At 39.9% G+C, this 25632-nt stretch overlaps 1 protein-coding gene across 1 annotated transcript in view; it reads right to left on the bottom strand.

Moving 5' to 3' along the window:
* Positions 1–25632, bottom strand: part of LOC126249251 (titin-like) — a 640870-nt gene that overhangs the window by 292946 nt on the left and 322292 nt on the right. Inside the window, exon 5 of the mRNA XM_049950908.1 lies at positions 4719–4974. Within this exon, the coding sequence (XP_049806865.1) occupies positions 4719–4974 (256 nt within the window). The remainder of the gene's footprint in view (positions 1–4718; positions 4975–25632) is intronic.

Here is a 25632-nt window from a genome sequence, read left to right as displayed (position 1 = left end):
GTTAAAGAATATTAGTGTGACATCTCCTGCAGTTGAATAAATTTTTATCCGGTGTGCTTCACTTTCTTGATGTCACAAATTTCAAAATCATCATGTACCAATGCAGGGCTAGGAAAATTGTGGCTGAAGACAGAGTGATTAACATACACTATCTGATCAAAAGTATCTGGACACCTATTAGTGGACCATTTGAATTCTGCTGGGGACACTTTCAAAGAGGTATCTGAATGTGAAGGAATGGCAGCCCATTCTTGCTCAAGAGCTGAAACTGAGAAGGGTAGTTTATTTATTTATTTATTTACTTGTCAAGTTCCGTAGGACCAAATTGAGGAGCAAATCTCCAAGGTCATGGAACATGTCAGTACATGAAATTACAACATAAATGTAATAACAGATAAAAAAATGTTCATGAACCTTAAAAAAGTCAGTCCATAAGTTTAAGTAAACACTATTAGCTTAATTTTTCAAGGAATTCCTAGACAGAATAGAAGGAGTGACCCATGAGGAAATTCTTCAGTTTCAATTTGAAAGCGCATGGATTACTGCTAAGATTTTTGAATTAGAGTGGCAGCTTATTGAAAATGGATGCAGCAGTATACTGCACACCTTTTTGCACAAGAGTTAAGGAAGTCCGATCCAAATGCACGTTTGATTTCTGCCGAGTATTAACCGAGTGAAAGCTGCTTATTCTAGGGAATAAACTAATATTGATAACAAGAAATGACAAAATGGAATATACGTATTGAGAGACCAATGTCAAAATACCCAGATTTGTGAACAGAGGTCGACAAGAGGTTCATGAACTCACATCACTTATTGCCCGAACTGCCCACTTCTGAGCCAAAAAATATCATTTTAGAATGGGAAAAGTTACCCCAAAATATAATACCATACAACAATAGCAAATGAAAATAAGCGAAGTAGACTAATTTTCATGTCAAACGATCACTCACTTCTGATACCATTCAAATAGTAAAAATGGCAGTATTATGTCTTTGAACAAGATCCTGAAAGTGGGCTTTCCACAACAGCTTACTATCTATATGAACACCTAGAAATATTAACTGTTCAGTTTCACTTATCATATGGCCATTCTGTGAAATTAAAACGTCAGGTTTTGTTGAATTGTGTGTTAGAAACTGTAAAAACTGAGTCTTACTGTGATATAGCGTTAGTTTATTGTTTGCAAGCCATGAACTGAGGTCATGTACTGCACTATTTGAAACCCAGCCAATGTTGCACACAACATACTTTAATACCAAGCTAGTGTCATCAGCTAACAGAAATATTTTAGAGTTACCCGTAATACTAGAGGGCACATCACTTATATAAATAAGGAAGAGGAGTGGCCCCAACACTGATCCCTGGGGCACTCCCCACTTGACAGTACCCCACTCAGACCCCACATCACAGCCATTATCAACATTGTGAAACCTTTTGCTGCCTGTTGCTAAAGTAAGAGGTGAACCAATTGTGAGCTACTCCCCGTATTCCATAATGGTCCAACTTCTGGAGCAATATTTTGTGATCAACACAATCAAATGCCTTAGTTAAATCAAAAAAATATGCCAAGCATTCGAAACCTTTTGTTTAACCCATCCAGTACCTCACAGAGAAAAGAGAATACATATATCATTTTCAGTTGTTAAACGACTTCTAAAGCCAAACTGTACATTTCATAGCAAATTGTGTGATATAAAATGATCAATTATCCTCACATACATAGCCATTTCAATAACTTTTGCAAACTCTGTTGCCATAGAAATAGGTCTAAAATTATCTACATTATACCTTTCTCCCTTTTTGTAAAGTGGCTTTACTATTGAGTACTTTAATCGCTCAGGAAACTGACCATTCCTAAAGGAAAAATTACAAATATGGCTAAATAAAGGGGTAACATGTGTGACTCAATCTCCCTCTTGTCTGTATCACAGAGGAGCATTTCAGACATCAATCTCGGAAAGGCATTTGCCGAGAAAGTTGTATGATTTCCTGTAGAGACTAAATTTTTATTTAATTCACCAGCAATGCTCAGATAATCATTGTTAAATACTGTACATATATCTGATTTATCAGTAACAGAAATATTTTTACTGCGAACTGACTTTATATCGTTGACCTTGTGCTGCTGACCACACACTTCCTTCACAACTTACCATATTGTTTTAATTTTATCCTGTGAATTAGCTATTCTATTTGCATACCACATCCTCTTTGCCTTCCTAATCTCATTTTTAAGCACCTTACAATACTGTTTCTAATGGGCTACTGTAGCTTGATTGTGACTACATCTAACATTTTGATATAATTCCCGCTTTGTTCTACATGATATCCTTATCCCACTAGTCAGCCACCCGGGCTGCCCATTATTGCTAGTACCCTGTTTAGAATGTTCTAATGGAAAGTAACTCTCAAAGGGTATGAGAAATGTGTTAAGGAAAGCATTGTATTTATCATCTATGTTATCAGCACTATAGACATTCTGCCACTCTTGTTCCTTGACAAGGTATAAAAAACTCTCTATTGCTGTTGGATTAACTTTCCTACATAGTTTGTAATTAAATATGACATTGGTTTGAGTACGAAAGCCGTTAAGTGTTTTAGTGTTAGTGATGTCATATGCTGGGGACTGGAGCGCCTGGAGCGAAGTAACGTCACTCACTCATCCCAAAGGGATTCCATTGGGTTCAGCACGTGACTCAGGGCATGCCAGTCCATCTCAAGAATGTTATTGTCCTCAAATCATTCCCTCACAGATGTTGCTTTATTAAAGGGTACAATAACATGCTGATACAAACAATCATCATCTCTGAGATGTTACTCTGCTGTATGCAGTACATAATGCTGTACAACGTTTCCAAATCCTTCCACATTTGGTGTTTTCACAAGTGCAAAAGGGGAAGTATACCCGAAACACAAAAAACATCCCCATTCCATAACACCACCTCATTGTTGGCACTAGATATGATGGCAGGTCCAACCCAAATGCTTCCATCAAATTTCCACAGGGTATAAGGTGATTCATCACTCCAAATCACTTGTTTCCAGTCATTCACTGTTCAGTGATGTCACTTTTAACAGGACCTCGAGCACTGCTTAACACTGACTAAGTAAATGAGTTGTGTGAGGTGCTGCTTGGGCATTGTATGCCGAACTTTTTGACTCCCTACACACAGTCATTATGCTATCTGAACTGCTGGTAGCACTTTGGAAGTCATGACCGATTCCTTCTGTTGATTTCATGTGATTTTTTACTACCACCCTCTGCAATTGCTTGATGGCTTCTGTCCATCAGCACGTGAGGCCTACCTCGCCTTGGTTTAGCTGTGGTTATTCCTTCACATTTCCGCTTCACAGTCACATCAGCAAGAGTGAACTTGGGCAGCTTTAGAAGGGTTGAAATGTCACCAATGGATCTTTTACTCAGGTGACATCCAATGACTAGTCCATGTTCAAGTCACTGAGTTCTCCTGCCCCAGCCAGTCCACTGTTAGTGATTCTCTATTGACAACACAATACTCCCCATTTCTTTTGTACTGGAGGATCTGCCTCTTGTGACATCTAGTGATTACATAGGGGTGTCCAAACACTTTTGTCCAGATAGTGTAGATGTGACTGAAATAGTGTCACCAAACAGGTAACACCACAAGAGATATAACCACTGGTCTAACTAATTACCGAAAAATGTAATGCAACTAAGATGTAATTTGTTCAGTACCAACATATATGCAGTGCAACAAGTAGCCATTGGTGTTAGTGCAGAAGAAACATGAAATTACAGACAAACGACAGGTTTAGACAGTGCATATCACTCATATGAAAAATAAAGATATTGAGGATTCAAACAAAAATTAATATAGCTTTAGGATAGAGAAATTATACAATATTAGGATAGAGAAATTATACAAAATAACCATAAACATATTTTTGTATTAGAAAGTAATCTGATAACTGCAGAATCGGATGTACAAGCCTCAGGCCAAAGATCATATATAATGTTATGCTGTTAAAATAGAACTTAAAATGTAAACATTAAAAGCAGGAAGAAGGGTGACACACACACACACACACACACACACACACACACACACAGACACACACACACACACACACGTATATACTGGGAGTGGGGTATAACTGCCTCCCCTCCCCCAAGCTATGAAGTTTCCTCCTCTCACACACACACTTTCCTGACACCCTTATGTTTGCAAACGGACTTCAGGGATAAAATGCGTGGCAAACTTATGTTGTGCATCAACTGAAAAATAAATAGCATAATGAGTGTGTTTCAACATGACCAGCCCTGATATAATTGTACATAACCTTGTTACTTCTGTGTGTAATGTACACCTTAGCTGCTGATTATCTGCATGCATGCATGTCTAAAGCGGCATCATTGTACAGTAGACAGATAATATTCCCCCTTCTAACACAGATATTTTCCCAATCAGATAACTGCTTTCACAGGCAGTATTACTTACACACAATTAAGAAAAAATATTTACAGGAATCAGTAACAATGAATAAATATGAGATATGTAAGTCATGAGTGATTAAAATGTTTCCCAGTTGTAAAATGACATACTTTTCAACAATTATATTAAAGTTATTCATAAAAGTAAATTTTTCAACAATTATATTAAAGTTACTCATATAAGTAAATCACAGTTTTACTGTCAGTGCCACTCATAATAAACAAACAAATAATGTGTACTTACCTTCATCACCACGATCAAAGTCTGCACTTCGTTTCTTGTGGACAGGTGCAGGTCCAGTAGAACGTATGGCACCCATAGAGAGAGATTTTCTAGGTGGACCACTAGCTGCATTGCCAGGAACAGTTGACATAATGTCTGTCTTGGTGCGACCCCCACGGGGCCACGCAAACTGTAGCCGGTATTCAGTGCTAATGCGACTCAGAGCACTGCTTAAAGGGTTGCCAGTTGTCGTAGTAGGAGGCAAACTTGAAGTCATCTGTGCACATAAAAGGAAAGGCAAATGTTAGTGTTCCTTGCTTCAACATCAGTATGAATCATGTCATGCTTTCAATAAGATGTAAAAAACAATCATACTTTTAAAAAATTATACAGCAATTGCTGGTGAAATGTGGGTTTTATAATTCCACATGCATGAAATTATTTCTTTCTGTGTTGCTAAATGTAGCTTCATGCATGAAGAGGTGCCCAATAAGTGACAAATATTCTCTGTATATGTTACATTAAATTTTTTTGTAAAATATCATAATAAGACCAGCTTTTTGTATAGACAGATTTTTGTGTCTTAAACAAAATTCTGATAACCTCTAGTTCATTGTATATCTATTGACTATATTAGAAAAAAAGATTTTTTACAATTCTCTCCTCAAATACCTACAAGTGAAAAAATGCATCTATTAATGACAATAAATATTGTTTCACCAGGCAATAATTATTTTTGGTTTAGTAATATTTAACTTTTTGTTGTCTTAATGGATTCAACATTATTTCTGCAAATAATGTGTAGTATGAAAGTAATACAGTACATATATAGTTTTCAGTGGCATGGCATGAATGGTCAGAAAGAAGGATATACACTATGAGATCAAAAGTATCCGGACAACCCCCAAAACACACATTTTTTATGTTAGGTGCATAGTGCTGCCACCTACTGCAAGGTGCTCTGCGGAACTCACAGACTTCGAATGTGGTCAGGTGATAGGGTGTCACTTGTGTCATACATGTGTATGCGAGATTTCTACACTCCCAAATATCCATAGGTCCACTGTTTCCGATGTGAAGTGTAAACGTGAAGGGACACGTACAGTACAAAAGTGTACAGGCTGACCTCATCTGTTGACTGACAGAGACCACTCACAGTTGAAGAGGGTTGTAATGTGTAATAGGCAGACATCTATCCCAACCGTCACACAGGCATTCCAAACTGCATAAGGACCACTGCAAGTACTATGACAGTTAGGTGGGAGGTGAGAAACCTTGGATTTCATGGTCGAGCAGCTGCTCATAAGCCACATATCTTCCCAGTAAATGCCAAATGACACCTCACTTGGTGTAAGGAGTGTAAACATTAGACAATTTGAACAATGGAAAAATGTGTGGAGTGATGAATCACAGTACACAATATGGCGATATGATGGCAGGGTGTGGGTATGGTGAATGCCCAGTGAATGTCATCTGCCAGTGTGTGTAGTGCCAACAGTAAAATTCAGAGGCAGTGGTGTTGTGGTGTGGTTGTGTTTTTCATGGAGGGGGCTTGCACCCCTTGTTGTTTTGCATGGCACTATCACAGCACAGGCCTACACTGATGGTTCAACACAATCAAACACCTGTTCATAAAACACAGACTGTGACGGTGTGGTTACAAGACAATAACATCCCTGTAATGGACTGGCCTGCACAGAGTCCTGACTGAATCCTATAGAACACCTTTGGGACTTTTGGAATGTGAACTTCGTGTCAGGACTCACCGACCAACATCGATACCTCTCCTCAGTGCAGAACTCCCTGAAGAATAGGCTGCCATTCCCCAAGAAACCTTCCAGCACGTGATTGAACATATGCCTGCGAGAGTGGAAGCTGTCATCAATGCTAAGGGAAGGCCAACACAATCTGTATTCCAGGATTATCGATGTTGGGCACCACAAACTTGTAAGTCATTTTCAGCCAGGTGTCTGGCTACTTTTGATCACATAGTGTAGTTAAATTATATGAAATATTTAAACAAAGAAGTTTTATCATCTTTGAACAGCCATTTCCTTGCACTATCCTGCATAATGCCGTATAAATGGCCTGTTTAAGTTATTCCCATGGCACATTTATGTATGGTTTATATTTAGTGACAATTTACATTCTATCTTATTCCTTGGTTCATCTGATTTTAAAAATGGTATGTGCAAGAAAAAATTTAGTTATTTTCTCAAGTGGTAATAAATATATTACGTAAGTGAATCACAGAAAAACTTATTGTGTCCTATTTTACGAGTATTAGGTTTTTTTGTCTTCATTTTCAGAGTTATTTTGGAAAATAGTGAGTACAGACTGTGAAGATGTGACTCAATATTGTTGGTTGATTGCTACAATTGCAGAACTACAGTAAAGAAAATGATGATCCATATCTTTTAAGGAAAAGATGCAATTTCCATGGCAAATTGTATACCATACTTCATATTTCTAAAAATGAAATCATATAATTGAAAAGAATGGTATGGTTTCCTTGATATAGCAGAAAGAGAAATCTTAAAAGACAATTATAGGCTTCATTTTAAAAATACGGCAGAGGAAACAAAATGAAATTCATGTGATGAATAATCATTGCTTAATGTTGTTATAATGATCTCCACCTCTCTGTTTAAATGGTATTTCCAAGACATTTTCAGTCAGTTCTGTACAATTGTTGCAGTAATTTGATATTGTTTAAAAACTGTAAGTATGTCGTCTCCAGTTTGCAAACTATTTCAACTGCTTATAAGTATTGTTCAGAAATTCATTTCTTCTCTTAATCCCATCAGAGTTTATGTTTACAATAACCATCAGACCTTTACTGCCTTATATTGAACCATAAAATGTATTCAGTATACTTTCTTTAGTGCCATTGTTGTGAATAACTTATCCCTTGTCCTGTTACATTTGTCAGCTATTTGTACATTTTCCTTTCCTACTTATTCATATTGTTTTCAACAAATGGATCACCAGTTCAAAAATTTCAGCATTATGTTCATTCCTGAATGGCTCTATCAATCATATTACTGTATTTATATGGTACAGTAAGTATAACTTATTTGTTATTTATTTGATTCATGAAGTTTAATTGCATTCTGAGTTTACATTATAATGAACATAGATGACGTAAAGTTATGGATTGAATATTTCATTCAAAACATGCTCATTAGAGATAGATATGAGGCATTTCATATGAAAGCTGTAATAGTAATATATTTAATTCATATTCAGGTCAGTGCAAACCATTTGTGATAAGTTTAAGGTGTGTGACAGAGTAGGTTTCATATCTGAACACCAACCTTTCATGAAGAGCCCTCTTTTGACTTGCCAGTCTAGGAATATCTCATGACTCACTTCCAACTTAAACCTCCCTCCCTCTCCCCCTCCCCCTTATTCTCTTTCAAATACCTTAAAAATAATTCCACATGACCCTGAGGATCTATCACATCTGGGTTAAAAAATACAGAGCACAGGTTATGTAACATACTGCACACACATAGGAAAAGAAATCCACTACTGTACAACTACATTATTGATGATAAGTTTCTGGAAACAGTATCTACCATAAAATATTTAGAAGAGTGACCTTAAGTGGAATGACCACATAAAACAAATAGCAGGGAAAACAGATGCTGGACTTAGATCCGTAGGAAAAATTTTCTGGAAATATTACTCATCCATGAAAGAACTGGCTTACAAGGCATTTGTTCTTTAATATCGGTCATCAATATGGGACATTTACCAGTTATGACTGATAGAAGAGATAGAGAAGATCCAATGAGGAGCAGTGCGTTTTGTCAAGGGATCGTTTTGTTGATGCAAGAGTGTTGCAGAGATGCTCACCAAACTCCAGTGGAAGATGATAGAAGAGAGGCATTGCATGTCACAGAGTGTTTTACTATTGAAATTTCTAGAGAACACTTTCCGGAAAGAGTTGGACAACATATTACTCCCTCCCACAAATATCTCACGAAATGACCATTATAAGAAATTCTGAGAGATTAAAAGTAATACAGAAGCTTATCGACAATCAATCTTCCCACATGCGGCTCACAAGTGAAGCAAGGAAGAGGGGACCATTTAGTGGTAGCCAAAGTATACTCCACCACTGACCATCAGGTGGCTTGTGGAGTAATGGTGTAGATGTAGACTGCAGGCTTTCTCAGTGTATTCCAATGATAAAATCTTCTCGGGTAATAAGCTGAGTGGTGCCATAACCTTGTCACAATGTTTCAGTTAGTTTCACAACCAGCACCTTCAGGCGAGGTGTAGGGATGCCATGTTCTGCATGTCTATGTAGCCACTGGACCACTGATCACCTCTGCAGGTGGGCCAGTCATGTGCCTCTGGAAATGAGTGCTGTATTGGTGGTGGGGGAGGGGAAAACTGCATGGCCCTGGTGCAGGCATTGGCTCCTGGTGCCTGTCCATTCTGTTCGTGGACATCACCTTCATGGTGGAGCTCTGCTGTAATATTTTTGCAGTTGTGGAATACCACACTACACTGTCAAGGAACACATTTGATGATGAATGCTTGGAACTGCATGAAACCACACTAAATAACACTCTATCATAAAAAAAATAAAAATAACAATGGTCTGAGCCATTTCCACATAAAACGTTGCATTCTGCCATAAGTGTCATTTTAATAGAGAGAAACAAAGTTACAAGATCCCAATACCATAGGAGGGAAATTATACATAATTCAATAACATCAGTGTATCATTACATTTTCTGTCAACAGTTCCAAAAACCCAATGCTTAAAGTAATTTGATAGTGCAAAACACACTTATCCTACACACCTGATAGTGCTTATATTAGTCCTCATAATACAGATGTGGGATCTTGATGAAGTGATTAAAACAAAGTGTAAGAAAGCAATGTGTACACCTCACTAAAGCCACACATTTTAACATTCAAAATCACTTCCACATTCAGGCAATCCAGTATCAACAGCCACATTAATTACATTTTCAAATGATGATATAGGTATATTAACCTGTCTTTCACCAAGCATGTTGCAACATAGGCATACACTTTGGTGCAGAAAATTCATTGTAAATCACAGAGCGAAGTTTGATGGTGAAATAATGATCATGTATCTTCACTTGTGGTTTGGCACATTGTAGTCTTATAAAATCAGCAGTCCTTCTGATATACAGATTATACTGCTGAAAGAAGTAAACATCATAGGACTGGGAATATTTTTTTGTTTTTGGTGGCAATCTCTTCAGCATAAGGTCTTTGTTTGAAAACCTTGCATCTGACCAGAAATCACACAGCAATAGGCTCTTTTTCACTTGTTACATGTTTGTCAAGGGCTCAGTTTAGAAAAATTTTCATGTGTTCTTTAGTCATTTTTCCACTTTTACTTGCCTTCACATGAATGTTTCATGGGCAGGATCTTTTGAGTTTCTTTGAAATATTTGAGTGGAAAGTGCCTTGCACCTCTTGAAAACATATGTACAACTTGCCTGCTAGTCTGTCTGTCACTGATAAAGCCACATTAATTGTGTATTTGTGGGCAGTGGCCTTGCCGCAGTGTATACACCGGTTCCCGTGAGATCACCAAAGTTAAGCGCTGTCGGGTGTGGTCGGCACTTGGATGGGTGACCATCCAGGCCGCCATGCACTGTTGCCATTTTTTGGGGTGCACTCAGCCTCATGATGCCAATTGAGGAGCGGCTTCGGTCAAGAATACCATCATAACGACCGGGAGAATGGTGTGCTGACCCCACACCCGTCCTATCCGCATCCTCCAATGAGGATGACATGGCGGTCGGATGGTCCCGGTAGGCCACTCGTGGCCTGAAGATGGAGTGGGTAGATCTACAGATGTACAGACTGCAACACAATAGCTGTAGTTGTCTCTCCTCTGTGAGGCAGTGTTGATGATGAAGACATTTCATACTGGAACTGACTCTGGTCATTGTTCCAAACACTTCCCTTCTCCACATCCTACTCTGTCATAAAAATGTTCAGTTACTCTACAAACTATTGTGCCTTCTGACATATACTATTATCATCTTCCATGTCCTTACATGTGACAAATGTAGTATTAGGCCTGGTAGAGATGCCATATTCAGCCTTAAGATTGTCAGTAAAAGGAATTGAATCTTTGAAATTGTCCAAGCCAATCAATTTAGGTGATTCTAGTGACCACATTTGCATATGCCATTAGCGAATGGTAGATCTATATGACCTCGCTCTATCAAATTGCGATATTACATGCTCTTTTATAGTTTGTAATTGCATCAGTCTGTGTTATTTGAAATGAGCTCCTGCTCACCTTTTGCTAGACATATAATTTAAAATTAATGCAATTTGATTTACTTTTAATACACTTTTAGTACCTTATTAGTTTGCTGCAGGAATTGAAGCCACAACTGTAATAGTCATCAATATCTTATAATGCACTGGGTCTCAACTGTTTGAGTGAAGACACCTCATACTCATTTTGACTGGACTATTCCTGTTGCTCTGGAGATTAGTGTCATTTACTGCTTGAACAGCCATCTTTAGGTCCAGGTTTTTCCTGCCCTTCAAACTCATTGTATCTGTCAAGTGTAACATCATGTATGTCTGTCTCATCATTTCTGAATTATTATGTTATATAATATATCCATGAGCTCACTATTCTTCAACCTGCTTTCATTTCCATATTCAGCAAATTGCAATCTTGTCCCTAATATCTGCACCACATTCATTGGATTAATTCTCTTCATTATATCACTGTACACAATTTACACAGTAACTCACATGTGAACACTCCAAAAGACACATTTGTACAGCAAATATACCATTCACGCAACTCGAGTTCCAAGCATTTGAGGTCAAAGGTGTCCCTCGTAAGTTGAAATCCACTATCCACCTTAATTATCTTGTTGTGCAGACATGTTTCAACCACCTATTTGACTGTTAACTCACATAACCCATTAGTGGTGCATATCTTCTTCATTTGTTGAATACTGAAGGTGTGTTCCTTATTAATGCCATGCTCTACCACTGCAAACTTGTCTGACTGCCCTAGTCAAACGTTTCTTTTGTGTTCTGTATTGTGCAATGAGATACAGTCTTTCTGATATATTTCATCTGATATTTGCAGTCAATACTGTGTTTACCCCTTGGCTATAAGCCTTGCTGGTCTTTGGTTGAGTCAAGCATGTCCTTAATTTCTCCAGGTGGAAAATGGCCTTTATTTGGTACTCCTCCATTATTCTCATGATCTTGGCTGTTAGCGGCCCCACATATGGCAAGAAACCCACATGTTTGGCTTCAAATTCTTCTGATTTGTCCTCCCTCCTCTTGTAAGTCTGTAAAGAGGTTCTTATTTGCATCTTGTTGTAATTGATTATGTGGAAATTTATCTGCAGATGCTGTAACTCATTCAGCAAGCTCTTCCTGTTGCAGACGGATCTAGTTCTATGTACCAAGGTGGTGAATACTGAGCTGGAGTACAGTGGATGGTGGTAACTCTGAGGTCCATATGCATCTTCTTGCTGTAGACTGAGTGTTCTAATATGCCGTCCAGATTTCTCTTGATCAAAATGTCCAAGAAGGGTAATCTTCTGTTCTCTTCCTTCTCCATGGTGAACTTGATGCAGTTGTGTATGTTACTGAGGTGATGGAGGGAATCTTGTAGTTTTTCTCTCCCATGTGGCCACACCACAAAGGTGTACATGTAGAATGCCTTTGGTTTTAGGCAGGTATTATTAAGTGCTACTTCTTTGAAGTGTTCCATATATAGATTAAAAATACCTGGAGCTAAGGGGGAACCAATGGCAACCCCACAACATTTGTAATAGATGGTGGTAAGTACATGTTGAAAGAGTTTGACTGTGTCCTCATCAAAGTGTTCCTCAAGTAGAGCTAAGGATACTTCCACTGGCACCTGGGTGAAAAGTGACATGACAACAAAGCTGATCATCTTCCAGGGTCTCAATGCTAAGACCATCATCTACTTGACTCAGAGAGAACTGGATGGACCAAAATTTTCCATGCTGTCGAAAGGTCTAAATTTTGCTCCAGATCAAAGAATGTTACCAAAAGGTGGAATTATCAGCAGCATGGAGCAAGCCATAAGTAGACACGCTTCAGAGGCTGCTCAAGAAGTGAGAAGGGAGACATGCAGGGTCCTTGAGAAGGCAGTAATGCCGAAGAACATTTCAGCAATAAAACACAGGGCACTACTGGACCTATGAGATGATAAGCATATAGTGGTCCCAGCAGTGGATAATGGCAATGTGACAGTGCTGCTGAAGTCAGAAGATTGTTACTTTACTGCAACATGTGGCAGCCCACGTAAAACCAAAGGCATTCTACAAATACATCTTTGTGATGTGGTCACATGGGAGAGAATACCTACAGGAGTTCAGCCATCATCTCAATGGCATACACAACAGCATCCAGGTTACCACGGAGGTAGAAGAGAACAGAAGCCTACCCTTCTTGGACATTTTGATCAAGAGAAATATGGACGGCATGTTGGGACATTCAGTCTAGAAGGAAGAAGATGCATATGGATCTATACCTTATGCTCACCATCCAGTGCAACCCAACTTGGTTCTAACCATCTTAGTACATACAGCCAGGTCCATCTGCAACAGGAAGAGCTTGCTGGATGACTTACAGCATCTGTAGGAAATGTTCCACAAAAATTGTTACAATGAGATGCAAATAATATGCACCTTCTAGACTCATAAGAGGAGGGAAGACAAACCCCAAGAATAAGAAGCCAAACCCGTGGTGCTCCTGGAGTACATGGGGTTACTGACAGTTGGAAGGTCATGAGAATAATGGAAAAGCACCAAATAGAGGTCTTTTTCCAAGAAACCTAGAAAATTAAGGACATGTTTTGCTAAACCAAAGTCCAGCTAGGACTGCAGACGCCGGGTGTTTACAGTATTGAGTGTGAATGTGGGATGCAGTATATTGGACAGACACAGCGCTACATCTCCCTGTGGGACACATCAGAAACATTTCACTAGGGAAGATGGACAAGTCCACAGTGGCAGAGTAAAGCATCAGTGAGGACCACACTGTCAATTTTGAACAAATTAAGAAATTATGCAGTGCCAATGGGTTCTGGGACTCAGTTGTCAAAGAGAGGGTAGAAATGTGATTGCACAACAATCTAATAAAATGGAATAGCGGATTTCAACTCACAGCAGTTTGGGATGCCACAAATGGGAGAATGAAGCAGGAATGCTCTGCTCTGAAGGTGACAGTGCACATGGACAGCATGGGCAGACACTGGGACTTGATGCCTACACCAGGGATACGCTGCATTCACCGACAGCCACACTGCATTCCCCTACCACCAGTGTAACACCCTCTTCCAGAGGTGCATGACTGACCCTCGAACAGAAGTGGTCAGTGGTCCAGTGGCTATATAGATATGCAGAACATGCGGTCCTGACATTTTGCCTGGAGATGGTTAGTATGAAACTCATTGAAACCTAGCAACAAAACAACACTACTGCTCTTCTGATTACCTGAGAAGATTTTATCATAGCAGAGATTAATTAAACTTTAATCTTAGTGGTTATTACTAGTTTTTGGAAGGGTGCTCAATGTGAAATTCAGGTGTTCTTCATTTTTTTCCTTGGTAAAATTAATATAACATACTGCACATATTCATGAAAGTAGCCCTAAAGATTTTGAGAATGTATATGACCATGTACTACACAAACACCTATGGGAATGTTTGAGATGCAAAGAAGTGCCAGGAGATTGTGATTGTATTCTGATCCAGAGAAGAAGATCAAAATTATTTAAAATTGAACCTGGAGTCCAACAAGGAAATTGTTTGTCACTATTTCTCTGAAGCTGCTTGTCACAATTTCTCTTCAATGTCCACCTCTGTAGCTGAGTGGTCAATATGGCTGACTGCCAAGTGGGGGAACATGAGTTTCAATCATGGTTGGCCAGGGATTTTTCCTTGGTGGGATGATTGGTATAGGTGCACTCAGCCTTGTGATGTCAAGTAACGAGATACTTGACCAACTCGTAGTGTCTCCGGGGTCAAGAAACCCCAAAACAACCAGGAGAATGGGGTGCTGAGCACATGCCTCTCTATACCATATCTGATGGTGCCATTGACAGAGGATGACATGGTTGTCAGATAGGCCAAATGGGCCTGTCTAGGGCCAGAATGCAGAACGTTATCTTACCTTACCTTAACTTATTTTTGTTCATCAATAAATGGATAAAGCACTAAAAACAGTAAAGAGAAAGGACCATAAAACAAATATCTTTGTTTTTGGTGATGATCTCATAATATGGATTTAGTAACTCTATTAGGGGACATGTAGATGGATGATACAGATGATCACCATGGCTGGGTGCTTACTTCCTCAGCAGCTAGTAGTCACAAAGACAGAAGCCTGTAGCCATCATCTCTATTGCAATTTTTGTGCGGGTCCACAGTCTCAACATGTTTAGAGAATGAAAACATGGTGCAAGTAGGCTGTATTGCAAATGCACTCATTCTTTGATATTTCAACTGCTGTGTGGGCTTTCCTTCTATATATAGAAATGTAGATTAGAGATGGCAACCTCAGATTTCTATCTTCATGATACTCACTATCAGCGAAATAAACATCCAGCCACAGAGAGTGGAGAACATAACCACCTATTAGAAAACAACCAAACTGGCACAACAACAATAATATATTGGATTCTCTCTCTGTTTCGATGTCTACTTTCAGTATTTACCAAACAAAAATAACCCACCAATGGCAGCCTGAAGAGTTTTACCATGCAACTCCAAATCTCTGGAAAAATACAGGAAAGTATCCTTTTACAAGTGAACATGACACTGTCTTTCAGCAGTGCTCAGTCACCCAGGGAAACTGCTGGAATCCTGACGAAGGATCTAAATTTTGAGCATTCAAGAAATTTAAGGAAGAATATGATGTGACCCAATTACTCAGAAGATTTTACCATTAATGACAATGTCCACAGAAGGCTACACACTTACATAAGTTCTGTCTCCTTTATTTGCCTGTTGACTGCTCAGTGCCTCAACTGTATGGTGACCGATTACATTTATTCACACTGTTTTATGTATTCAACTCAGTAATATCCAGTATCATATTAATTTACAATCTCTGAGGTATGATATTAACTTTGTCAGCAATGATTTTTCATGCAACATTTATTCCATTCCATTCCATTCTGGCTGGCTGGTACAACTACTGATTTCGATTACTTCAAATTGAAAAATAGTTTAGGTTGCAAAATTATTTTAATTTCAATAACACATTTTATCTTTTGGGACACCATCAGATTGTCTACAAAACAAGAAAACAATCTTTTAAGAACAATTAGACGGAGGGGCATGGTCCTATCTTGCACGATTATGCAAATAAATAACTAATACACATATTTAAACTTACAAAGAAGTAACTGGATGTAAAACCATGCAACATAGAGTCTCAAAGTCCTAATTAAAAGAAAGAAATTACAACCATAAACCACACTACGTATGAAGGAGATGGGAAAATTCCAAAAAAGTTTCAAAAAATTATATATTACCTTAAGCATGCTAGTAGACACTGTTGTGGCAGCAAAGCACAGGACCGTGCTTACAAATGTATAAATGCAGTATTGGTGTGTATGGTGCAATAGGTCCATTTAGTGCCCATGAATATATGCCTGCGACAGACTAGAAAGCACACACTGTGCTAGTGTGGCAAAAGGTTACGAGATAGTGTGGAAAACTATGCAGATGTGCAAACGTAAGAAGTCATACAAATTACGTAAAAAACCAAATATATATTAAGATGCCCATACATGAGAGAGGGGGAAAAAAGGTAAAGTGATGGTAGCATGGTACGTAATGAGTCAAGTATGTTGTCAAGGCCCAATAATGTGTAGCAAATTGGCTAAAATTTAAAGTGCATGTTCAGTGCATGCATCCAATGACCAACAAATCCAAACATCAGGACACCAGAATCAGGAGTCACAAAAAGCAAGACCTATCCTCAGACACTTAAAATCAAGAAATACAAAAATGTAAAGATGTAAAAAATAAAATATGTCACATACAACAAAATAAATCCTTTAAAAACCCATAACAATCCTCCCCCAACTTCTCTCATACAAAAATGGTAATATCAAAATAATCCTGTTCTGTGAGATGATCTAAAACAGAAACCAGAAAGTATCATTGCAAGAAAATTGTAAAAGTTGGTTACACTGAATTGTAATACACCTTATTGTTACTAATCAATTGATCATTCAGAATATTATTTGGGCATTACTGGGCTTTTATGACATACTGGACTCACTATGTATTGTACCTCTTGTATCATATCACTTTCTTTGCTCATTTGTGGGCATCCTAATATATAGGCATATTTGGATTTATGTAATTTGTATGACCTATCATGTTTACACATACTCATTGTAATCCATTCATTTTACATTGTTTTATATTCATGCACACACTTTATGACTAGTTTTGCACAATATTCGGTTACCTTTTGCCAGACTGGAGCAGTGTGAGCTTTCTAGCCTGTCACAGTCATATGTGCATGAGTATTAAATGGATTTACTGTGCCATTCACAGATAATACTGCATTTACACTTTTGTAAGTGTGGTTACATGCGGTGTTGCTATGGTGGTGACTGCTGATGTGCTTAAGAAACATAGTTTCTTGAAACTTTTTTGAAGTTTTCCCATATCTTTCATATATAAGATGGTTTATTGTTGTAATTTCTTTATTTAATTGGGTCCATGTCTGATCATTTATTACTCTATGACAGATGGGTTTTATATCCAGTTACTTCTGCATAAGTTTTAATATATGTTTTAGTTATTTACATGCGTAATTGTACAAGATAGGAATATGCCCCTCCCTATATTTGTTCTTAATGAATGTTTTATTGTTTTGTAGATAATCTGACGATACCGCAAAAGTGCCAAACACATTACTGAAATTAAAATAACTTATCAACTCAGACTGTTTTTCAACTTGAAATGATTTTCCATTCATATAGCTGAGATTAACACAGACAAATATATATGGAGTGGTCAGAAATGGTCTGTAAAGATGTAGAGGCTGTTCTGAGGTAGGTTGCACTAAGAAATAATTGTTAAGAGAAAAATTCAATATGTTGTACCATTTACAAGTTAATTAGCATTGAAGTTAGCCAATCACACCATTGTGTGTACAAATTAAAGTGGCCCACCAGATACAATTAGTTTCAATTGTCCTCACAGTATAGATGACAGTGCACGAGATGCTCAGCCTTTGAATTTGGTTCGATCCTTACTGCCATCCCACATCCAAATTTTGTAACACTCTCTTGTTTGGTTTTAAGAAACAAAATGAAGAACACACTGGGTGAAGCCATCTTGGCAGGCTACTTGAATCTACGCGCACAATGGCCTCATTGGCTATCTTCAATGTTAATCAACTTAGAATTATATATATATATATATATATATATATATATATATATATATATATATATATATATATAGAGAGAGAGAGAGAGAGAGAGAGAGAGAGAGAGAGAGAAACATTCCACATGGGAATATATATACACTCCTGGAAATTGAAATAAGAACACCGTGAATTCATTGTCCCAGGAAGGGGAAACTTTATTGACACATTCCTGGGGTCAGATACATCACATGATCACACTGACAGAACCACAGGCACATAGACACAGGCAACAGAGCATGCACAATGTCGGCACTAGTACAGTGTATATCCACCTTTCGCAGCAATGCAGGCTGCTATTCTCCCATGGAGACGATCGTAGAGATGCTGGATGTAGTCCTGTGGAACGGCTTGCCATGCCATTTCCACCAGGCGCCTCAGTTGGACCAGCGTTCGTGCTGGACGTGCAGACCGCGTGAGACGACGCTTCATCCAGTCCCAAACATGCTCAATGGGGGACAGATCCGGAGATCTTGCTGGCCAGGGTAGTTGACTTACACCTTCTAGAGCACGTTGGGTGGCACGGGATACATGCGGACGTGCATTGTCCTGTTGGAACAGCACGTTCCGTTGCCAGTCTAGGAATGGTAGAACGATGGGTTCGATGACGGTTTGGATGTACCGTGCACTATTCAGTGTCCCCTCGACGATAACCAGTGGTGTACGGCCAGTGTAGGAGATCGCTCCACACACCATGATGCCGGGTGTTGGCCCTGTGTGCCTCGGTCGTATGCAGTCCTGATTGTGGCGCTCACCTGCACGGCGCCAAACACGCATACGACCATCATTGGCACCAAGGCAGAAGCGACTCTCATCGCTGAAGACGACATGTCTCCATTCGTCCCTCCATTCACGCCTGTCGCGACACCACTGGAGGCGGGCTGCACGATGTTGGGGCGTGAGCGGAAGACGGCCTAACGGTGTGCGGGACCGTAGCCCAGCTTCATGGAGACGGTGGCGAATGGTCCTCGCCGATACCCCAGGAGCAACAGTGTCCCTAATTTGCTGGGAAGTGGCGGTGCGGTCCCCTACGGCACTGCGTAGGATCCTACGGTCTTGGCGTGCATCCGTGCGTCGCTGCGGTCCGGTCCCAGGTCGACGGGCACGTGCACCTTCCGCCGACCACTGGCGACAACATCGATGTAGTGTGGAGACCTCACGTCCCACGTGTTGAGCAATTCGGCGGTACGTCCACCCAGCCTCCCGCATGCCCACTATACGCCCTCGCTCAAAGTTCGTCAACTGCACATACGGTTCACGTCCACGCTGTCGCGGCATGCTACCAGTGTTAAAGACTGCGATGGAGCTCCGTATGCCACGGCAAACTGGCTGACACTGACGGCGGCGGTGCACAAATGCTGCGCAGCTAGCGCCATTCGACGGCCAACACCGCGGTTCCTGGTGTGTCCGCTGTGCCGTGCGTGTGATCATTGCTTGTACAGCCCTCCCGCAGTGTCCGGAGCAAGTATGGTGGGTCTGACACACCAGTGTCAATGTGTTCTTTTTTCCATTTCCAGGAGAAACAGTCCAAATGGGAAAAATATATTAAAAAAACAAAGATGCTATGAGTTACCAAATGAGAAAGCGCTGGTAGATAGACACAATAAAACACACACAAATTTCAAGCTTTCGCAACCCACAGTTGCTTCATCAGGAAAGAGGGAAGGAGAGGGAAAGACGAAAGAATGTGGGTTTTAAGGGAGATTGTAAGGAGTCATCCAATCCCGGGAGTGGAAAGACTTACCTTAGGGGGAAAAAGGGACAGGTATACACATCGCACACACACACATATCGATCCGCAAATATACAGACACAAGCAGACATATGTAAAGGCCTTTGGTTCCATCAGATTCACCTGGTCCTACTCCAAATCCCATGCCACTTTCCTCGATGTTGACCACCATCTGTCCAATGGCCAGCTTCACACATCCGTCCACATCGAACCCACCAAAAAGCAACAGTACCTCCATTATGACAGCTGCCACCCATTCCAAATCAAACGGTTTCTTACCTACTGCTTAGGTCTTCGTGGCAAACGAATCTGCTCCAGTCCTGAATCCCTGAACCATTACACCAACAACCTGAAAACAGCTTTCGCATCCTGCAACTACCCTCCCGACCTGGTACAGAAGCAAATAACCAGAGCCACTTCCTCATCCCCTCAAACCAAGAACCTCCAACAGAAAAACCCCAAAACTTCCCCACTTGTGACAGCATACTTTCCGGGACTGGATCAGACTCTGAATGTGGCTCTCCAGCAGGGATACGACTTCCTCAAATCCTGCCCTGAAATGAGATCCATCCTTCATGAAATCCTCCACACTCCACCAATAGTGTCTTTCTTCCATCCACCTAACTTTTGTAACCTCTTGGCTCATCCTTATGAAATCCCCAAACCACCTTCCCTACCCTCTGGTTCCTACCCTTGTAACTACCCCCAGTGTAAAACCTGTCCCATGCACCCTCCCATCACCACCTACTCCAGTCCTGTAACCCGGAAGGTGTACACGATCAAAGGCAGAGCCACGTGTGAAAGCACCCACGTGATTTACCAACTGACCTGCCTACACTGTGAAGCATTATACATCTACATTTATACTACGCAAGCCACCCAACGGTGTGTGGCGGAGGGCACTTTACGCGCCACTGTCATTACCTCCCTTTCCTGTTCCAGTCGCGTATGTTTCGCGGGAAGAATGACTGTCTGAAAGCCTCCGTGCGCGCTCTAATCTCTCTAATTTTACATTCGTGATCTCCTCGGGAGGTAGAAGTAGGGGGAAGCAATATATTCGATACCTCATCCAGAAACGCACCCTCTCGAAACCTGGCGAGCAAGCTACTCCGCGAAGCAGAGCGCCTCTCTTGTAGAGTCTGCCACTTGAGTTTATTAAACATCTCCGTAACGCTATCACGGTTACCAAATAACCCTGTGACAAAATGCGCCGCTCTTCTTTGGATATTCTCTATCTCCTCCGTCAACCCGATCTGGTACGGATCCCACACTGATGAGCAATACTCAAGTATGGGTCGAACGAGTGTTTTGTAAGCCACCTCCTTTGTTGATGGACTACATTTTCTAAGCACTCTCCCAATGAATCTCAACCTGGTACCCGCCTCACCAACAATTAATTTTATATGATCATTCCACTTCAAATCGTTCCGCACGCATACTCCCAGATACTTTACAGAAGTAACTGCTACCAGTGTTTGTTCCGCTATCATATAATCATACAATAAAGGATCCTTCATTCTATGTATTCGCAATACATTACACTTGTCTATGTTAAGGGACAGTTGCCACTCCTTGCACCAAGTGCCTATCCGCTGCAGATCTTCCTGCATTTCACTACAATTTTCTAATGCTGCAACTTCTCTGTATACTACAACATCATCCGCGGAAAAGCCTCGTGGAACTTCCGACACTATCTACTAGGTCATTTATATATATTGTGAAAAGCAATGGTCCCATAACACTCCCCTGTGGCTCGCCAGAGGTTACTTTAACGTCTGTAGATGTCTCTTCATTGAGAACAACATGGTGTGTTCTGTTTGCTAAAAACTCTTCAATCCAGCCACACAGCTGGTCTGATATTCCGTAGGCTCTTACTTTGTTTATCAGGCGACAGTGCGGAATGTGGGAATGACCAGCAACAAACTGTCCATTCACATGAATGGACACAGGCAGACAGTGTTTGTTGGTAATGAGGATCACCCTGTGGCTAAACATGCCTTGGTGCATGGCCAGCACATCTTGGCACAGTGTTACACTGGCCGGGTTATCTGGATACTTCCAACTGACACCAACCTATCAGAACTCGAGATGGGAACTTGCCCTTCAATATATCCTCTCTTCCCGTTACCCACCAGGCCTCAACCTCCACTAATTTCAAGTTGCCGCCCCTCGTACATCACTTGTCACTCAACAACATCTTTGCCTCTGTACTTCCACCTCGACTGACATCTCCGCCCAAACTCTTTGCCTTTACATATGTCTGCTTGTGTCTGTATATGTGCAGATGAATATGTGTGTGTGTGCGCAAGTGTATACCTGTCCCTTTTTCCCCCTAAGGTAAGTCTTTCCATTCCCGAGATTGGAATGACTCCTTACAATCTCCCTTAAAACCCACATCCTTTCGTCTTTCCCTCTCCTTCCCTCTTACCTGATAAAGCAATCGCGGGTTGCGAAAGCTTGAAAGTTGTGTGTGTGTTTTTTATTGTGTCTATCTAACAGCACACTATATATATATATATATATATATATATATATATATATATATATATATATATATGTGTGTGTGTGTGTCTGGGTGGGTGGGTGGGTGGGTGGGTGTGCGCGCCTATGTCCTTACATGATGTTAGCTGGACAAACAGTACCAACATGCATTGCAGCATATGGACTGTGTTGTGGTGGGGGTAGTGTCGGGTGGACATGGTAGGGGGAGAGAGGCATGAGGCCGGGAAAGGAATTGGGTTGGGTGACTAGCCACTTGGAGTGAGGCAGGCTGTTTGCTGGCTAGGAAATCAGGAAGGAGGGGTTGCAATTATATATAAAGAAACATGACACGTAAAATACATATCCTGATGCCAGTTGTCTGAGCATGATGAGAGAATGTCAACAGCTTTAGTGAAGTAATTAGTTTGTGAAGCCCATAGTATAAAGGAAAATACTCTTACACTGTATCAACATCTTTCTTACTTATGAGCAAGTGCTTCTGACTTTTTTATGTGAAAATTCTTAAATGTTTTTAAGAAAAGAAAACACTATTAACATTCTACATCTTTATTCTTCATATCTACATATTTATTTCTCTACACAGTCACGCTGGTGACAAACACATTTCTCCCAACGGTTCAGTTTGTTGATACTGTCACTGTACAATGTTTGACTTTGTTGACAGAAATGCAATGACACCTCTGCCTGCACCATTTCATCACTATCAAAGTGAAGTCCTCGAAGGTGTTCTGTAAATTTTGGAAAAAGATGAAAATCGTATGGGGTCAAGTCGGGGCTATATGGAGGATGAGCGATGACAGTGTACTCAATGTGTCAGATTGCTAAAGATGTTTCAGTGCTCATTTGTGATCTGGGATTGTCATGCTGAAGGAGAAGATGCTCCATGTTTGGAAGAACTATTCGAATTTGAAACTCAATTACAGCTTGCTGTACTCCAACATAGTTATCACTTTACACCCTGCCATATTGCATCCTACAATTTAAAGAGCTCTAGTGGCACAGGGCTGCAAATATGTAAACATGAAGAATAGATGTATAGAATGTTAATAATGTTTGTTTTATTTTAAAATTGTTAAGAGTTTTCACGTAAAAAATCAGCAGTATTTACATTAAATGCAAAATGTAAACTGAATCTGTCAGCAAACAGAATCATAAGTTGAACAACAGCCAGGATTCCTTGAAACAGTACAACATTTAGTGCAGACTGGCCCATATGATACATAATATATTTAAAAAATTATGAAAAAAAAATTCACAGTGCCTTGACAAAACACAAAATGGCACAACAGAAAGATTTGGAGTCATTATTGTCCAAACATGAACAATTACCAGATAAACAATTCAGGAATATAAAGTGCTTGTATCAAGTGCTGTCACAGAAAAGATTGGGAATGTCATAATTCCTTAAACTCATGCTCCGGAATTAAGGTCTCCTCCACATATTAGGGGTTGTCACATATTAATTATCAGCTTGATAAAATAAAGTTATGTAATTAATGTTTTATTTGTTGTAGGTACATGTCTGGAGTCCTGGTAGACACTAAAATTCTCTCGGCACTATAGAAGAAAAAGGGGGAAAATGGTGGAGCCCACTGATAAACATAAGTTTTGTACAGTAATTTTTCTGCATTTGAAGGGGAACAACGCTGCAAAAATTCATGTTGAGTTGGTGGAAGTGTACGACAACAATACACCAACACATTTGACAGTGATTAGGTAACACAGATGCTTCCAGTAGTGTCAAAGAAGTCTGATTTTTAAGAATAGAGTGGCAAACCACCTCACACTGAAGAACCACAAATCACAACAGAAGTGGAGCACCTGGTGCTCAAAGATCAAACTGGCATGTCCCAACTGAAGTGAAAGTGAAGAAAAGGTAAATTAAAAACAAATTATCTGTGTCAGTCACTTTTATTTCCTTCCACAATGTATTTCAAGGGCTTACATACGCAAAATTTTATTTTGCTGGATTTAGCCATTTGTATGTTTTGAACTTCATTTCAAAGATGTCACAGCAAAAACAACCCTAAGAGGTATTATTAATACACATTTTTCATTATTAAATGTCACAAAAATATGAAACAATGACACAAACAGTTCAGAGATTGTACATGTGTAGAAGTACAGTACCTCATAAGCCAAAGAGAATTACCTGATTATATTGCGAAGCAAAGATAGAGATAACATGCATAGAAGTGTTTAAATCATTGCAACATTTCCACTTAAACATATCATTATTACAAAAAAAACTTATAAACATACATTTCAGAGTACTTATTTGTTAATGAATCGGTCTGGTGATTTATCTCTTATGTCATAAACAGTTGCAATTTCCAAATCACAGTACAACTTCAATGACACAAGGTTAAAGAACAGTGAAAAAAGTAAAAATAACTCATTTCTGAACATCTTGCATGACATTTTGAACATGACAAGGGTTTATTGTCCAAGTGTGTATCACAACTGGTGACACCCTCAGGCCTGCAGATCTGAGGGAGCAACAGAAATATTTTATCTATATTAGGCCATGAATTTCTTATCTGAACGAGTGCTGGGTGTGTCACTATGACCCTGAGACAATGCAAGCATTGGAAACATGCGAGTTCATCATCTCCACTAAAGGCAAAGACCCAGACATCATTGAGCAAGGTGATACTGAGTGTTTCTTCACATTTTCATAATGTGGTGCTAATAAAATATGCTCATAATGGGACAAATCTTCACAGGAGCATACTAGCAAAATCTCCTGGTGAGGTTACAGTACACTAGCAAGACAAAACTTTGCAGGAAGCTATCAAAGGGGGTATTTTTACTCCACAACAACACCCTGCTTGCTTTCCAAAGGGTACAGTGACACAAGCTGCTCCTATCACCTACCAAATTTTGCATAACCACCCCACCCCCTTCTATTCTCCTGACACATCACCTTGTGACTTCTTACTCTTAACTTGGATTAAGAGACCATTGTATGGCAGACATTTTCAGTATGATGACAAGGCTATTTTTTGTAGTTATTATACTTTCAAAGGCCTTTTAAGCTTCAGTACCTGGAACCTCTTAAGCACTTTCTTACTTCTGAGCGCAAAATCATTTTCCACCACTCCAAGTATGTAAAGTGTTTGCTTGTTATTGACAACAGTTATCTTTTACAATCTGTCAAATTATGTTGTGCTACACCCAGATGTTATGCTGTGATGTTGATGTGATGCATAGCCCGAACCAATGTCGA

The sequence above is a fragment of the Schistocerca nitens genome, chromosome 3, assembly GCF_023898315.1.
Source record: "Schistocerca nitens isolate TAMUIC-IGC-003100 chromosome 3, iqSchNite1.1, whole genome shotgun sequence".
Lineage (NCBI taxonomy): Eukaryota > Metazoa > Arthropoda > Insecta > Orthoptera > Acrididae > Schistocerca > Schistocerca nitens.
This window is presented reverse-complemented; position numbering and strand designations above follow the sequence as displayed.